Source organism: Brienomyrus brachyistius, unplaced genomic scaffold (genome assembly GCF_023856365.1).
Source record: "Brienomyrus brachyistius isolate T26 unplaced genomic scaffold, BBRACH_0.4 scaffold35, whole genome shotgun sequence".
NCBI classification, from domain to species: domain Eukaryota; kingdom Metazoa; phylum Chordata; class Actinopteri; order Osteoglossiformes; family Mormyridae; genus Brienomyrus; species Brienomyrus brachyistius.
Genome location: NW_026042310.1, coordinates 4,088,450 through 4,105,983, shown reverse-complemented (window position 1 = coordinate 4,105,983; position 17,534 = coordinate 4,088,450). Strand labels below are relative to the sequence as shown.

Sequence of the window (17,534 nt, the reverse complement as noted above, 5' to 3'; positions counted from 1 at the left end):
AACTCGGATACATTGCTGTTACCTCCAGAATAAACGGCCTCCTGACTGCTCACAGACCAGTGTTATAAGGCTGTTGATGGACTGAAACACGGTTTTGTCTAAAGTAATGTGAGCAGATAGCACATTACAAACAAACGGCTGTCAAGGAGTCAGCTAGGAATAAGTGCAACTAAGCTGCTGTGCTTCCAATGAATTCCTGGGTACGAGTGTAAGCAGTACTGTAGCAAGAGCTACGCAACCTCTTCCAACAAAGCAAGATTCAAATAAGAGGCGACGTGTAGCATAGTGGGTTAGGCCTCGAATCCTGAGGCTTGATTTCACCATTGGACCCCTAAGCAAGGCCCTTAACCCCTGACCCTGCTTTCTCAATTGTATGAGAGAAAAAAGTAGCAGCCAAATAAACAAATGTAAATTTAGCCCCCGGTGTGCAAACCGAAGATATAAGAAAAAGTCATTCCGCCCTGCGCTCAGAGCTTCCTGTGACAGTTACTCGACAGAAGTCAAAGGTCCTTTATTTTAGACCTCGGTTACGTTCACTATGTGAGAGCTTCTTTGATGGTTGTCTTTGAAAAAGGGCCCTTTCCATCTTCAGTTCTATCGCTCCTCCAAGAAGACAATAGACTGTCTATTTATAGCCCTGAAGTTTTTTTTTGTGTGTGTGTGTTTTGTTTGTGTAACACGAAATAGTAATTCTTTTGCGAATTTCTTCTGCATCTTGTTGTTTTCAAAAAAGAATAACAAAAAATTATAATAATTTTCAAATCCTTAGCTAAGTAGTAATAAATTAGTGATTTTACCGTTTTCCTCGCTCAGATATTGCACTGTACCTAACCCGGCAAACGAGATTTCCAGATTAAAACAAGGCAAAATTTGATGATTAATGCTTGCTTTTTGCGATATATTGATATACTGCTGTTATGACTCTCACTTCTTATTACGTTGAAATTTACATTTTTATTATCTTTATTATTTTATTCGATTTCACTTATTATTATTTCCTGAGCAATAATCGAGTGTAAAGCATCGCCAGTTAATAGCATCGCCAGTGGCCCTGAACACCGATTCTGGATCAGAAAATGCAGGCGCTCTTCTCAGACTCGACAGTTTTCTTTAAAAACATAAAACTGATCCAGGGTCAGCAATTGGAGGCAATATCCAGGATAGCTGGTCAACTATGAATTATTCCGGTGTGGCACATGTGAAGCTTTTGACCCTCGGGAATTCTGCATTTTATACGTGTAATAAAAGTAACATACACATTGCATTTTAAAAACAGTTTTAGAAGTCCACGTTAATGAATTACTATCGCTATATTTTCTTTCTTAGGAACATAGATGTATTTACGCGTATGTGGCATATCGACCACCACAGGAAACGAAACCGGTTGGCCGACACCCCAAACAAGAATAAGGAAAGTTGTTGTATTATTTTGAATTCATCGAGGAGCTTGGCGTGATTGCTATTTAAATTATAAAATTCAGATATATTATATACAAACTCATGTGTGTAGAAGAGAAGTTATGCTGAATATTATTACTGGCGATCTTCTTCAAGGTAAAGCTAGGTAGTTAGCCGGCTAGCTGAAGTGGTCCACTTTGTTGGAGTACACTGCTGAAACATATGAATGTTTTTCTTAAGTATTCTTATTTGCAAAGAATCCGCGCCGGTGCCGCATCTTTATTCGCGGTTCTGTCCTGTTTAAACGGGGCGTCGTTGTTTGCATTCCGGCTTCTCCCGGTGCTTTGTTGTTTAGCGGTGTTATATAGTAGTTTGGGGGAGGTTTGTTAAGCAGCATCCCCTCCCGGGATATTCGGGTCACCGGCATGCCCCATTAAACCGGGGGATCGGGACCGACGGTGTGGGGACAACATCCGGCCTGGGGATGTCGGCGACGGGCGACAGGCAGACCGGCGCGGCTTTGGTGGCCGATCTGTCGCTGTCCTTCCAGGACGAGCTCACGGCCACCATACACAACGCCTTCGGGGTGGCCCTGGAGATCGCCGTGCTGGAGGTCACCAAGCTGGTGGGCCAGGCGCTGCGCGACGTGCGCGACCAAATGCACGAAACTCTGCGGGAGAACGAATCCCTGAAGCAGCGGCTGCAGAGCGCCGAGCTGGAGCTGGGCGCCGTGCGCAAAGCAAACGTTGTCGGCAGAGCGCCACCGCCGCCGGGCCCCCAGGACGAGCCACAGCCCGCGAAGCAGCCGGCGGCGCCCGTAAGCGCGCCCGGGGACCCCGCCGACATCTTGCTGGAGGAGAAGTTCGACTTTCTCAGCGTTGATGCGCACCCAGATCGGGACAGGTCTTTCTGTGAGATCCGTGAGGACGGACAGGTCTGCTCCCACGACCTGAACCCAGAGGCAGGAAGCCAGGCAGCGTCCAGATGCCAGTCTGGAGGCGCAGCCGGTGTGTGATCGTGTGTAATGTTACCTGCGCGCCAGTTTCTGTCTCTGTGAATGTTTAGAATCAAGTTGCGATTAAGCTGAATGTTTTAAATATTCAATGTTTTTCCACCTCTCTGTTTTCCAAGTTTCCAAGAGCAGCCAGACGCGCATGTACTCCGACACCCAGGTGGAGACGGTGCATTTCGACCAGCCGTGCCCAGAAACTGTGCCGAGTAACACCGGGGCATTCCTCAAAGCGGCGTCCCCACCAGGCGGCAGCCTGCCGAACCCGACGCTCGAACAACCGGTCAAGGTGAAGGAGGAGTCGCCAGAGGGAGGCTGCGCCCCCCCGGAGCTGGGCTGCGTCTCCGTGCCGGCTGCCTTCGCTGGGGTGGAGGATGACTTCTGTCCGGACAGCCTCTCCCTGGCTCAGTCACGCCTACTAGAGGACTGGAGGCCAGAACCGCTGCACCTACAGAACTGTGACACCGACACCCTCGCCGCATGCACCAGCCACTCTTTGTGTGAGTGTGGCAGGGGTGAGGTGTGGGTCGGGGGTGGGGTTATGTGTCAGTGGGCGTGGCATGTGTGGATAGGGGTGGGGTTATGTGTCAGTGGGCGTGGCAGGGGCGGGGTTATGTGTCAGTGGGTGTGGTATGGGGACCTGGCCATTGAGAATAGTCTGGATCCTGTTGTACTCTGCAGCTCAGTTTCTAAAGATATGGGTTGGGTGTTTCAGGAGTGGGGCAAGGGGCTCTGGGTTCACCCTGCTTGGAGTGTCAGTAAGCGGGGCATGTGGACCTGGGTCTCGAGTTTCCAGGTCGTCTTATGCTCTTTTTATGTCCCACCCAGCTGATTCCCCGGTTTTTGGTACTGACTTGTCCGACCTCGACCTCCATGCGCCATCCTCCAGTGGGCTTCCCGCCTTCTCCAAAGCCTACCAGCATCCGGGCCCCGGGCCCCGTCCCCACTACGGCAGCCGGGTGAGCGGCCCCGATGGCAGCCAGCCCAGCGTCACTCCCCCTACCAGCGGGACCCACTCCTGCCGTGTTTGCGGAGAGTCATTTCACCTGCAGGAGGAGCTGCGGCGGCACCGGAGCCAGCACCACAGTCAGAACCAGGTCCACGGGTCCAAGTCCAGCCGGCACCCGAGACGGCAGGCCTTCCCGCCAGGCCGCAGCCCCTACCACTGCTCCCTGTGCGGCCGCGATTTCAACCGCATGGAGCACCTGAAGATCCACCAGCGCATCCACACGGGCGAGCGGCCGTACGCCTGCACCGTGTGCAACGCTCGCTTCCGCCACTCGTGGGCGCTCACGAGGCACTTCCGCATTCATACGGGAGAAAAGCCGTACGCCTGCAGTCTGTGTGGGAAGACCTTCCGGAACTGCGGGGGGCTCCGCTTCCACCAGCGTTCACACTCCCTGGAGGGGAATGGCTGATGCCCTCTAGTGGCCAGGAGGACCTGGGACGAAGGGGGGGCGGTCGATGAAATGGAGGTTTACAGGGCAGCTGGGGTTCAAATCCGGGATCAAATGTGGAAAATAGCACAGAGCAGGGAAGTACGTACTATGGTATGTTGAGGTGTTTCCCGTCCAGCTTGTTTACAGTGAACCCTTCTGGATAGACATGGTGCAGATAATTCATTTCAAGTCAATTCATTTATCAAAACTTATTTATCAGTACTAATTACTATTATGCCCTGCGATGGGCTGGCCCCCCATCCTGGGTTGTTCCCTGCCTCGTGCCCATTGCTTCCGGGATAGGCTCCGGACCCCCCGCGACCCAATAGGATAAGCGGTTTGGAAAATGGATGGATGGATGGATAATTACTATTATTTAATTGACCAGTGTTGGTTTATTTTATGTGAGGTAACACTTCACACTCGCTGGGCTGGAGCTTCAAATCATTTTAGAGTCAGAATGTCCTCTTACTTTTTCATTGTATTTATCCAGGGTTTCAGTCCCATTTTCCGCCATCAGCCCAAAGTCTATACTGGTGTTCCTCTATTGCCCATATTGTGGGTATATGTGCACCCTGTGACTGGCGCCCCCTCCTGGATGTCCCATGCCAGACACCTCCTGCTGGTTGGGATAGACTCCAGGCTCCTGAAACCCCGTACTGGATGAAAGGGTCGATGATTTAAATCAATGTCGAGCATTTATTGCAGGGCTCTTCAAATCTGTACCTCGATTCCAAATCCAGGCCTTGTTTTCAGTTCTGCCAGCTAGTTACTGATTACTACCTGGCATAATAATTACTACTAATGATTACTGATTCTGATTGGTCAGAGGCTTCACACCCGGCTCACAGGTAAAGGAAGGCTGGGAAACCAGCAGGGCTTGGACCTCGAGGGCCGTGATCTGAATAACCCTGATATATTGTGTTGAAAATTGGTGTGTTTTTTTTCCATTAACACTTTGTTTGCCTCGTTCTTAAATTGGTAATTTGCCTTACTGGTGCTGTGTTTCTGCCAGTTGTGGTAAGATTGGTTTGGTCATTCTAAGTTATTTTCTTACGTACGTACTGTAATAATTTTCCACAACATTTGTACAAAATGTAATGGTGGGAGTATGAAAACAATCAATAGATTTCTTTATGTTGGTGTCCAGGCCTTAACTGGACTCTAAATTTCAGAATTTGTTGGATTTTACTGGTGACCAAAGGATTCATGTCCTCTAAGGATAAGTGTTATTTTTGCCGGACATGGGAGATTGGAGAGAAGCCGATGGACGTAAAACCCAGCAACAGGTTTCTGGATGGAGGGACCGGGAACATCTGAGGGTATGAAGGGACTGGCCACTAGCTGCTTCAGCTCCGGCGCGGGTTCGAAGGCAGCACGATAGTATCTCCCGGCCGCGCTCTGTGGGAGCACGGGACTTACTGAAGGCAGACCGTCTGTGTTTCTCGGTGTGCGGACGGTGGAGCACGTTTAGCTGGGAATTCTTCCTCCACAGACGCTTTGCTGGTGGTTTTCATATTTAATTGTGTCTTATTCTAACTCATGTTTGCTTTTTGTATGCTTGGTGTGTGATGATTCGCAGTGTTACGGTGCCTCTTAGGTTTTCTGTACCCAATGTCTGTACATTAATGAAAAGCTACGGGTTCATGAAAAAGGATGGTATTTATGGAGTGTGTTCGTTTGTGTGCGTGCATGGGCTAATGCAACCTCTGATGGCCCTGCGATCCCCCCTCCCTCCCCTCCCCTCCCCTCCCCTCCCCAGCACCCCCCTACCTGTATTTTTTCATCTGCAGGTTCATTGTGAACCAATACTGCAATGTTTCCCAACCCGGTCCTGGGGACCCGCAGCCGGTCCACATTTTTGCAAGGAGCTCGGAGGGAACAAAAATGAGGACCGGCTGCTGGTCCCCAGGACCGGCTTTGAAGACACTGCAGTATTAGCTTAGTGATTACAAAAATTGGATGGAAGTTTGTGATTTAAGGAGCTTTCTGTATTTTGGCTACCTTACAGCACAGACTGAAAGGTCCAATGACTGAACCGTGCATATTTGTTCCTGTCTGTCTCGCCATCGGTCACCTGAGGCGACAGAGCAGAGACAGGCCTTGTCGGGCGTAAGCTTGGAGCGCAGGTGGAGATCTCCATCTCCGTGGACCACAGAGCCTCCAGAGAGCGTCTTAATTACAGCCGGCTTTCGATTTTGAAATTGCAGGTGGACGGTGTGCTGTCGGGCATGTCGCTGAAATGCAGCCACTGCATCGCTGTTGGGTGAAATCTGGACCGTCAGCAGTTAATTGATAGTCTGTTTATTTAGAAATAAATCAAATAATAATGCTCCCGCAATACTTTCTGGCCTGAAGATTCCAGGCTTTGCCTATCAAATGAAACACAAGTACAGCACTGAGCTGAAGAATGGCTTTAGGTGGAATGAGGAAAACTCTGTAGCTGAAGACTGGTGCTCCTGTACCCCAGTGTGGTCGCCTCCTGCTGACAAAACCTGGTTATGCATTTACAACTGTTGAGATGGCTTGGAAGAGGAGACTTAACTTTTCGTATGACATGCAGTTAAATACACAGGTATTTGGGGTTAGGGCGAACTCTCTGGTGTACTCCTACGGCACAGAGACAGTTCAGGCGTCCTGTATTGACCGAAGCTGCGTTGTTGATGACGGACTGATGGATTTGATGTCTGAGATGTTCCAGCTGTTGCAAAGGCTGTCTGCCAACAGTGAACTTCAATAGTCTTGGTCAGTATTGCAGACCACTTTTCAGAATGGACCCCCAAGCTGCTCATTTGTAAATTAGTGTTCATTTTGACAAGACCCCTTGTCCTAATTAACCTCAATCCTTATGATTCCTATCATAGATGATTAAAACAAAAATTGGCATCCAAAATTATTTTTTTTTTCAGATATTGCAATGTAAATCAAACAATTCCTTTTACTGTAGTATAGTATTGTTTTTAGAATATGATTTAAAGTGTTTTAAAGAATAATATCAAAGAAGCGATGACTGATATTGTGTCATTTTTTTCAAGGTGTCTTTTGCCTCCAGGTGGCAGCAATGAGCTTTTGAGGCCTTGCAGCTCGTTACGCAAATTATCTGCCTAATTTAAATGTTGTAGTACTGGAAGCTGTTCTTTGCTCTCTCTTTTTCTACCCTGCCATGACAGAAAAGGATGGAAGCCGACGTCCACGTGCATTAGTGACTCCCTGTGACAAACGTCTGCCTGGCTGCCCGGGGTTTATTGCATTCTGTCGACCAGTAGAGTTCTCTTTTCTTCCTGCACTGTCGGCTGTCCTGCAGGCATATGAAGCAGAAATTGAGGCCGCAGGGCTGACATACGACATACTTGCAGCCGGAATCGTGCATGATCAGGCCGTGGCATTTGGGACAGGCCCGGAAGAGGGGGCAGCCGAAGACCCGGCTTTTGGTGTCCGTCACCGTCTCGCAGCTGAGGAGCGTGGCCACTAGCTGGCAGGAGCCGTTGCTGCAGCTCTCGGGGGCGGCATCACGGGAAGGAGCCCAGGGGCAGAGGCAGGAGCGGCAGAAGCGGTGGGACCTGGCGCCCGCAGAGCACTGGACGTACTGCAGGGGGCGCCCTGCGCTGTCCAGGCAAGGCTGGAGTCTGCCAGTGCATGAGGGGCACTGTGGAGCGAGGGAACGGGAAGATGATCAGAGTCTGACAGAGATAGACTCATCTCCGTACATTCAGGCGCGATTCTCAACGTCTGTTTGATGAAGTCGTACCAAAAATGGCCGATATCCCTAAAGTCAAGTCACCATTAGATGTTCAGACGGAGCTGTCATCGCAGCACTCAAGCTATATCCCTGCTGACTGGTGGAGGAGGACCAGGCAGCTGGAGCCCTGCAGGGTGCTCCGGGCCTAACCACCACCATTCTCCTGCTGGGGGGGGGAGTGTTCGGGACATTCTGCTTGAAAACTGTACCGGGTTAGCGGTTCCCAGCCCTATCGCTGATGAATTCTGTCAAACAATTTGAATCCAGATATGTAGGTCCGCTGCGGGGGGGGGGGGGGGTCATTATGCAGCAGCCAACGATCAACAACACTGAATGTCAACCCTGGTGTGGAGGGCGCCTCGCTTTCTGGTCTGAGCAGAGTTGGGCTCTGACAAATTTTCTGGAAGGAGGAGGAGGATCTACAGCTGCTTGAACATCAAGACTGATCGCAAGGGTGTAAATAGTGGCAGACAGCTGGGTAACGGAGAGGTTCTGCCTTACCTGGTCTTTGCTATTGTCGTTCCTCTCAGTCCCAGAGTGCTTTGCGTTTCTTTCTTCAGACGAGGGAGAGAAAGAGCCGGTTGAGAGAAAAAAAAACTCTTGCCAAGTCTGTAATATTACAACATTCCAGCTAACATCTCGAGAGGCTTTAGATTTTTTTGGGGGTGAAGTTGACATGAACAGAGTGCTTCGTTTGGTAAATCTAAACAAAACCAGAGGTGTGAAATTACGAAACATAAATCGTTACTGCATGTGCTTAAGCAGGTTTATTTTTCCTTGGATTTGTGATTCAGTTGAGTAAGATCGTTAGATTTTAATGTGTAGAATTTTTTACTTATGTACTTTTAAAACCAGGTGTTTTACCTTAAAAGTAAGGTGGTTTTTTTTACCTTATTTGAGTAACATGTACCGTGTGGTATCTGTATTTCTACGGAGAGTACTTTTCCACCACTGAACAAACGAAACGGAAAGAAAATGTCCTTTTGACGTTTACTCTTGTTACTTTCAACGTAATACATAACTCAGATGCTTGATTCATTCTAAGATTATTGCTTTTTATATAACTTGCTATAGGTGAGTTTTATGACGAAGATTACAAAAAGCTTATAACCTACCGGATATATTAACGTTAGGGATATTATTTAGTTAATGTAGGTTCTCGCTGCCGCGTTGGGTTTTTGGACGTTAAGTCTCACCCATAACTGCTGCCGATCGCCCCCGTCGTCCGTTTCTTCGGCTCCCTGGCGTCGGGTTTCCTCGTGACCCGTTTTCGTGATCCGTTCGGGTTCGGTTCACTGGCTTTCTGGGTCACTCCGGCTTCGCAGTCCGCGAACTTCGTGACGTTCTCAAAGCAAAAGTAAAACGCTCCGCTTGCTGGGCAAATTCCCCTTAGGAGTAATTCAGAAAGCTCGGTCCGTAACCGGAGTACATTTAACTAGAAAGACGAGAAATATGTAAATGCATGTGCATAAGTTTGGGTCTGATATTTAATTAGATATTATGTAAAATATATGCTCGTTGCTTTTTTATGGAGAACAAGGGATTATTTCCTCTTCCTGCTTGGACTAAATTTATCATTTTATCGCTGAATACAACGAGATGACGTTTTATGTGCGTAGACCTATATAATACTTCAGTTCAGTTTTATATAAGTTTGCCTTTCATCATTCATCGCATTCATCATTAACAGACAGGGTTCGATCATGGCCCCTGGGCTGGATGATTTGAGATGGTATCTGAATATATTGCCAGATTCATTTTTAAAGGTCTTTTCCCATTTTTTTGTTCACATAAAGTGATAGATCTGGATTCCTGCTGTTAGATGTGACTTTTCTTGACACTACCTCCCTGGAAGGTCTGAAAATTTGCTGTTCCCTAGGTAACAAATCTTTGCCTGCCCACTGAGGCCACCAGCCTGGATCTCACACACACACACACACACACACACACACACACCCCATTAGGACAGTGCTTCAGCCAGACATAACAGAATGAGCGCAAACACTCTTCTTAGTGTCTGCCACCATGCGACTGGTAGGGGGCGCTAGTGAGGGCGAGATGAATGGGGTTAGGAGGCCAGCAACAGATTTCTGGTGCAGAAGAGGACTGAACTCACTACTGCTCATACTCCCGAGAGCGATTCCATCATTTTCAAATGAGAATCTGCAGGAAAAACTCCAAGCAGACTGTCTACTGGCTAAAACCCAGTGTGGCACCCAGGGGGCAAAGTGGCCAGCCACTGACCTCTTGCACAAAAAAAAAATTGAAAAGACATCAGTCAGTGGGTCAGTTGTGATCAACGTCATGCTCCTTATTACTGTCCACCAAAGACCTGGCTGTCAATCAACAGCAGTGGGTTTGAGACGCAAAGACCCACAACCCCGGACCATGATAAGCTGTCATAATACGGATGGATGGCACCGAGGAGCCCTTGTCGTGCTCTTATAGAGGGAGCTGCAGTCTCATTGGCCCAAAGTTGAATGGTCACACCAGAGCTAGCAGCTTCTCGCTAACCGCCATCAGTTTTGCTAACCGTAACCCAGCAACCCCCCACTGCGTATCGTGTGACATCCAGAGACCAGCGCATGTATGCGAAAGGGTGTCATGGAGTGTAGGGGGGGGGGGGGGGTTTCACCTATCTGCAGGTGGGGGAATGGGAGGAGATTCTGATAAGGATCTACTGAGCTCAGATGAGGAGGAGGGCAGACAGAATGAGGGGAAGACGTCATCGCTGAGAAGTAAACTGGATAGAAGCAGCGGCCTGTTTGTTGAGGCAAAGGTCTGGTTTCATTTTTAATATCTGAACGTAAACAGCATGTAAATGAGGACAAGCTCACCCACGTTACTTGTGTCCCGTCTCATTCTCGCACGTCTCCCTGTCCTCCTTATCGTTCAACTATATGCCTGATGCCTGTCTTGGGCACCGTACACGTGCTTATCTGAACCGAAAACACTCCCAGTGCAGAACTGGTTCGTAATTCCTGTTTTCAAGTAACTAGTTCTGCTAATTTGAAATGCAGGGGGAAAAAAAACCTGCTCCTCTCATAATTTATTCAGTCCATAAGGGGAAAATCGTCAATAATTCATACGGCCAATTTGCTGTCGTCTTGCGTCACACGTAAACAGTAACATTTTCTGAGCAATGTATATTTTCGTGAAACGTTTTATTGTAGGGCGGCATGGTGACCTCAAACTTCCAGGGTTGTAGGTTCGAATCCCACACTGGGATTCCATCCAGGATACCTTGTGCTATGCAGGATAGACCAGAATAAGTTACTGGAAGATGGACGGATGCTTCGTTGTCTCTTTAGGCAACGTTTCTACCGCGGTAACATAGCGAATTACATCAATTTAACTGACAGACATAAGGCCGCGGAAACCAGAATGTAAGAGTCTCTTGCATCTGCTAAAGTCTATATTTTATTCTGCTTATATGAATATCTTAATTTTCCTTACATTTACTTTAACGTTAATGTCTTCACAGAATGAAAACTCCACATTTTCGTCACGTCCCTGTGCGTTACTGTGTGAAGTCCCCGGGGGGACCGAGTTTGCCCTCTGCGGCGTCCCAGGACACCTATCCAAGGTCACGCGTGTGGAGCTGTGGCATGTGGAAGCAGTCCTTTAATGCACACTTACAGAAAACGCTTTAAACACAAAAACAAACAAAAAAAAAAAAAATCTACAAGGATTTTAAAGTTAGTCTAGACCTAACAGCAAAAAAATCACTGAGTTACCGTTTATAAAAAATATATAAAGCATAAAAAGATTAGATAGCAAAACCTATAGCCTATTATATATATATAAATTTTCCCTAAATTAAGTGTCTTTCTAGTGTAACAGAAGCTGGGGTTATAGAGGCACCTAAAGCTAGATATTATGCTCAGAGACGGAGGTTATTTCTCACATCTACTGACGACCTGGACTCTACCAGAATGGGCATGAAAGGCCAGAGACGAAGACAGCGGTCTGCAGCAGGGCAGGCCAGTGAGGCTCCATCCGTCTCGCCGGGAAGGTACGCTAAGGACCACGCTGTAAGACCGGGACCATCTCTAGGCATTAATATGCTCCCCCCCCAGTCTCCTCGCCTCCTGCTCCCAAGTCAAGGGCTGCTTGCTCCATTACTGCATCATCACTACAACTCTGATCGATGTGAAGTCATAGGATTTCCCCCTCTGTGACTTATATGGTTCGTCCGCCGTATCTATCAATGTAATACAGCATGCCCCCCACCCCCCACCCACTTCCATCCAGAGCGTGACTCCTGTAGTTTGCCAGCCAATCACCCGCCTCAGGGACAACAAAGCTCGCTGGGGCAAGTGAACCGTGGGCCAATCACAGGCCTCGACAGGTGAGGCTGGGGGGAAGGGGGGAGGGTGTCTCCGGCATCTGGGCCATCAGTGTAGTTTCTGAGAAGGAATGACATCAAAAACAATGATTGGCCACTGATTAAACTTAAGCACCAATAAAAAAAATCACCAATAAATAAAAAAACTATAAAAAAAAATTACTATACATTAAATATACATACTATACATACAGTGCTATATGTTCAGGTCATTTATTTAAATATTTCTCAGAGAATTCCCACAAATATATATTCCTATGTCCTGTATGGTATAGTAGCCAATTAGCAATAGGCTATGCATGTATATGTGTATGTGTATGTGTGTGTGTGTGTGTCTATGTTATTGGTTGGTACAGAGGCAGTCGCTACATTTCGTACGTGCAATGTCAATTGGCCAATGACAAATAAGAATCCTTCCTCCTGCAGGTGCCTCCATACGTGCTTTTAAACATAGTCATCGCTATTTCGTTATTCTGGCTGTAATGGCATTTCTCCTTGATCTGTTCACCCTGTGACTTCCTGCATTCAAATTCGTAACCCTCGTTCGTCCGGTTGGTCCGCAAGGTTCTCCATGTGCGGCACAGCTTGCTACATCCACCTGCCAGTTAAAGATGGACCTCACCGTGCTTTGGCCCTACTGGGGGCCTACTGGTGACTCCCCTGACAAGACTACAGTACGACACCTTTCCCTCAGCTCGGCTACGTCTGATTCTGTGCCCCGAACGATTAAGGCTCCCTTCAGAAACACAAGCCAAACTGACACAGATATTACTGCCTCCATTCGGGAACTACGGGGAATCCCATATTCCCAAAAAGACTCAGCGCGTGTGGGGAAGATGCACTGAAATGCGTGCATGGATGACGCCAGCCCACCTTGTCTCGGTGCTGCCTCTGATGGACCTTCAGCTCCTCTGGACCAGCGAACATCTTCTGGCAAAATGGACAGACGCACTCGGGGACCATCCCCCACACCAGCTCATCTGGGCGGGGGCCACCCTCTGACTGTGCCACACCCTGCGTTCTGCTGGACTCTGGACCTGAACAGCGGCTGTCGACCCCCGATTCCTGGTTCTCCTCAGCCACGGTTCTGCTAGACGTCAAGCAAGGAGGTCTCGGTTTGAGATCTAAAGATCCGGCGGGTAGCTCCGCCGCCTCCTTCTGGGTGCACCGCCTGTCTGAGCCCAACAGTGGCCAGGCTTTGGGTGGGTCAACCTGACGCTGGTGGGGAGGTGAAACATCCGAGACCCCTGTGTCTCGGGCGGGGCAGCTGCTCCGTGTGTTGGATTTGGCCTGCCCATCCCAGTCCCGCTTCACTGCACCAGAACCTACTGTGGTACCGCCGTCGTGTCCCTGGGGCTGGGCCGCCTCAGATCTCCAAGTCTTTAGGGGCGGCACAGAGAGCTGCTGGATGCAGTGGTGAAGTGAGGGGTAGTCCACGTACTTGAAGTTGGGCACACCATCCTTGGCGGCCACAGGGGCGGCGCCAGTGGGCCCCCGTGGCGGGGGGCACCGTGCCAGCCAGCTGTCCAGGGGGGGGACGGTAAGCTGCCGGATGCACTGGTGCAGGGAGGGGAAGTCCACATACCGAAAGCGGGGCACCTTGCAGGGGGCGCTAATTAGCTCTTCCCTTTTCACCTTGATAGGCCGATCCGTCTCTGTCGCACCGGCCTGCTCGACAGACCTGGCATCCGAGTCGGGGCCGGTCTCACACCCAGGTCTTCCGGCCTCTTCTGTGGCGAACCTCCACCTCTCCATGGTCCTCTGACCTCCTGGTTCCTAAAGGCACAGATACAAACCAGAACCATCAGGACCAGCCCTGTCTGCGGGACCACAGATCGGCACATCTAATTTAGTCACACATCTCAGACGTTTCTTCGAATGGGGGGAGCCCGATCATCTCTGAAATGAGAGAAAAGCCCTGAAATCGAGGACGAGCTAGTTGCCAAATGACACAGTTTCTGCATCAATAATAAGGCAGAGGTGGCTACCAATTCAGTGGCCCTGCAGAGCTGCGAATTATACCAAAGACAGAAACTCCAGGTGTTCCATGTAACCAAACGGTGTGGTCACTCTCCCAACCAAATGCCGGTTTATACTGGGTTATATTCCCTTCACTGCGAGGCACAAACTCCAACCATGACAGCAGAAGGACAGGATGGCCCATCTTAACACCTCATTTGGCCGGGCTCTCCAAGGCAACACACGCTGGGAGACTGAATTATCCGCCTCCCCGGGGATAAGCCCCCGCCAGACCCCGACGTCCTGTAACTAGGCATAGCGGATTGTGCCGTCGCGGCCAGGCTGGCTCCGCCCACAGTGGAGGTTTCTGCAATAAGCGGGGGGAACGGAGACCCGTCAGAGGGGCTGTCTGCTCCCGGGGCCTGCTGAAGTCGATATAAATAGCTCTGCAGGTATGAAGGAAGCTGGAAAGTAGGTCAGAGCCAGGGGCCCAAAACAAAATATCCATCACGCTGCGCTGTCCGTCGGCTCGCGACACGCTAACCAGCGCGAGCAAAGGAGGCCCGGCCGAAACACACGCCTACGCTCCCCCCCCGCGCGCGCTCTAAAGTTTCGCACGCAAGCAGACGCACATTTACACAGCCCTTGCAGCAGCCGTTCGGACACACCCATAATCGCCAAGCTACTCTGCTGAGTTGTTAAAAATTTTTAGCAAGACAAATAAATCCTAAACCGGGTGTGAAGGGGCTTTGCTGATCATTACTAAAATTTTCAAGAAATCATGTGTACGTCTTGTATTCCTGCGCGAGACCATCAGTCCTGCGTCACAGTCACCGCTGGAGTTCCTGGGATTGCCCCCTTATCACGAACCTAGATCATTAAAATAAAACGTGCAGTTTTAATATGATTAAGCAAGCGGGGGGGGCACAAACGCGCCCCTTTACTTTTTTCCTGGGGATACGGCACCCCCCCAACATACATCCCTGACACAGAGAGAAAGCGGAGAATTCATTGGAGCCGCGCCGAGTCCCGACGACGGCCAGGGAACGGCGTGTTCTACATTTGCTCGCCGTGTTTGCGCGCAGGAATTGGGTCACCATGCTGGCCTACATTCCGCCGGGTTTGTTGTCTTCGGCTCCCCCCCCCCCTCCGTCATTATTTGGGCTGGCCCCGCCCGCGTCGCCTCAACTGCGACAGCAACTGGTCCTCCTAACGGCGATAGTTGTAGCGCACAAGAACAAACCCAAAAGACTCACAATAAACCCTTTAAAAATCTTCTTTCATTGGCATCATCCTGTAACATTGTATTTCAAACGCCCAAGACAAGCGGCGAACAAATACCTTGTTTCCAGGAAATTGTTACAGTTTATTTCATAATCACCTTTTACGTCTGACTTAAATTCTTTAAACGACCAAATAACGATGCAAGTCAACCCTGAATTATGTGAACTTCTATATAATTAAGATTGCACGCATTATTTACGAAACACCTGTTTTAAACTACTTTTATTACTACAGTAGGCATAATTTGAAAATGGATAATAATTATAATTACGGCCCATTCAGGATTACCTCAGTGTTATCGATGTCCGTTGGATTCCGTGGGACGCGCATTAACTCTTGTTTCCGATGGTGTAATATTGTGCATTATCTGCAATAAAAATTAATCTAGCTTCTCCCGAAATTCGTTCCCATGCTTGAAAATTGTTCTAGAGCACTTTATATCGGTCAGACTTTAGGGGAGATGCAGTGCGATTGCTGGGCAAATAACTGCTGCTTGGTAGATTTATAACCTGTCAAAGCCGCATTTATTCCGAAAGTGTAAACACCACTTTGGTGCGGACAGGCGTCCAACGCTCCTAATATGATTTTGGTACTGATCGTGCTCCTTAGACGCGCAGCCATTGGCCAAGCGCCTTACCTTGGCTTTCTGACGTAATAGCATTCACCAATAGAACCTCCCAGCGGCGCACTGATGTCCAATAGAAATCGACGGTGGGAGGTGCCTTCTTGTCCTACTTCTAAGCCAATTGCATTTGCGTGAGATCCAGCGTGTTGCCGCCTCGGCTGCTGTGAATTGTAAGCGTGCGATTCAGTTTGTACATGAGGATTGAAGTACAGCGGGATGGTTTATAGGTGTCAGCTTCACAAATGACGTCTGAGTCTCGCCTGGTTTCGGTTTTCGGCGCAGCTGTCTTTCCATTAAGGGCGACCAAAGTGGATCATCGTTATTTAAAAATGCATACTACATACCTTAAACTATGTTTGATACATATCTAATCTCCTCAGGACAAATGTAGTTCAATTAACTGCGCCTATGTGCATGCCTCATTACTCCCCGCATACAATGTAGCCTACGTTACAAAGTTTACCGTAAAAAAAGTGATGGAAATGAAATCGGTTTAAAAAATAAATAATAAATCACCATAAAACCCACACACTGGTAATATGGTACTGATGACCTTACAAGAACCCAACCCTGATATGGTCAACTGAGGTGCTATGTTTCCACTCTTTACAGGAACCGGCGGTAAATTGACATGTATGGACGCCGGAGTTCTCTCAGACAAAGGGGTTTTGGTGTCTTTTTCGTGATAAACAAAAAATGGGGTCAAGGTCCCTTTAAGTCCAACAAACTGAGACAAAGGAAAACAAACTGGAAACCCTCAGAGCAATATCACAGAGCTGCCCCGTTATCCCCATGGTGGCGGCTTCCTCTGCCCTTACCGAACGTCCTCCGCCCCGGCCTCCGAAGCGAACGAGCTCACCTCGTAACAAGAAGCTCGTCCCAACGAGGGCCACCTGGGTTTTATTAACTAGGTTACGTGTAGAGACCCCACCGGTGATCAATCACCGTAGCAGGGCAAGAATCTGCCCAGACGCAGACCTGTGCAGTAAGAGTTTTCCTTCATCGGGGATTCGACCCCAGACTCACATAAACATTTTTCCCATGGTTCCTAAAAGGAACTTCACATAGGGTCAATGGCAGAAAGATGTGGTGCTTAAACTGCACGTCCATTTAATCATCACACTATCATATAATTTCTTTCTCCCTTACTGGTCATAACGGGATTACGTCGACTTGTAAGCACAACGGTGTCCTTCTTGTCTTCATCCCGGCAGAAAAATACTTTATTAATAATAAAACCACGCAACATTCCATAAAATCACAACAATAAACCATCAAAGAATTCAAATAACCAATAAATGTGCTACCAATTAAAATAACTATGCCCATTACAATTATTAAGATGTCATAATGCAAGTCATTATAAGATTAGAACCCTTAAAAGAGAAACATCACACTATCAGGAGAACAATTTGTGTGCCAATTTACTTGTGGAGCCAACCAGTTTGCCTGGGGTCGTAGGCAGGCAACAGTGACAGGAATATCGAGAACCATCGCGGTTTATTAAACATAGTGCGAGTTTTTCCATGAAATTTTAGAATTTCCCATGATGCAAACACAGCCACAGGGCGTAAAAACCCACGAATATTCAGGTATTTTCTCATGTTTCTAGAGCTCATCAATTTCTGTCGTAAATTCCAAGCCAAAGGATATACTATGTACAGTTTGTTGAAGCATGCTTGCTCACCGCAGATAAGAACCACAGTGTAAAACCTGCTATATCCTCTTGGTAA

The 17,534-nt window shown here is 48.5% G+C and overlaps 2 protein-coding genes across 7 annotated transcripts; one reads left to right on the top strand and one right to left on the bottom strand.

The window, feature by feature from the left end:
- The first annotated feature begins 462 nt into the window (after positions 1-462).
- On the top strand, positions 463-5,500 carry si:ch211-284e13.5 (uncharacterized protein LOC793850 homolog). The gene is made up of 3 exons (XM_048997871.1): positions 463-2,405; positions 2,530-2,907; positions 3,236-5,500. The coding sequence occupies exons 1-3, from the start codon at positions 1,883-1,885 to the stop codon at positions 3,823-3,825; spliced, it is 1,491 nt and encodes a 496-aa protein (XP_048853828.1). The 5' UTR covers positions 463-1,882; the 3' UTR covers positions 3,826-5,500.
- Positions 5,501-6,134: 634 nt separating this feature from the next.
- Positions 6,135-15,771, bottom strand: si:ch211-284e13.6 (uncharacterized). 6 transcript variants are annotated; one of them, XM_048997881.1, is made up of 7 exons: positions 14,656-15,416; positions 12,807-13,709; positions 11,042-11,994; positions 8,782-9,020; positions 8,476-8,536; positions 8,087-8,139; positions 6,135-7,492 (listed from the first exon to the last, which is right to left on the bottom strand). In XM_048997881.1, exons 1-3 carry the CDS (start codon positions 14,704-14,706, stop codon positions 11,983-11,985), a joined length of 966 nt encoding a protein of 321 aa, XP_048853838.1. In that variant the 5' UTR covers positions 14,707-15,416; the 3' UTR covers positions 6,135-7,492; positions 8,087-8,139; positions 8,476-8,536; positions 8,782-9,020; positions 11,042-11,982. The 6 variants fall into 6 exon arrangements, with proteins under 6 accessions (XP_048853838.1, XP_048853834.1, XP_048853840.1 ...); XM_048997877.1 differs by lacking the exon at positions 8,476-8,536 and having other exon boundaries at positions 14,656-14,762; positions 14,872-15,416; XM_048997883.1 differs by lacking the exons at positions 8,476-8,536; positions 14,656-15,416 and adding an exon at positions 15,465-15,771.
- Between the last annotated feature and the right edge of the window lie 1,763 nt (positions 15,772-17,534).

Excerpts from the sequence above, each read along its gene's own strand:
- si:ch211-284e13.5 (XM_048997871.1), top strand. The coding sequence starts at position 1,883 with ATGTCGGCGACGGGCGACAGGCAGACCGGCGCGGCTTTGGTGGCCGAT. Across the intron at positions 2,406-2,529 it reads CCAGTCTGGAGGCGCAGCCG|TTTCCAAGAGCAGCCAGACG; the intron begins GTGTGTGATCGT and ends CTGTTTTCCAAG. Across the intron at positions 2,908-3,235 it reads ATGCACCAGCCACTCTTTGT|CTGATTCCCCGGTTTTTGGT; the intron begins GTGAGTGTGGCA and ends TGTCCCACCCAG.
- si:ch211-284e13.6 (XM_048997882.1), bottom strand. The coding sequence starts at position 14,706 with ATGGTCTCGCGCAGGAATACAAGACGTACACATGATTTCTTGAAAATT. Across the intron at positions 13,710-14,655 it reads ATGATTTCTTGAAAATTTTA|GAACCAGGAGGTCAGAGGAC; the intron begins GTAATGATCAGC and ends CTGTGCCTTTAG.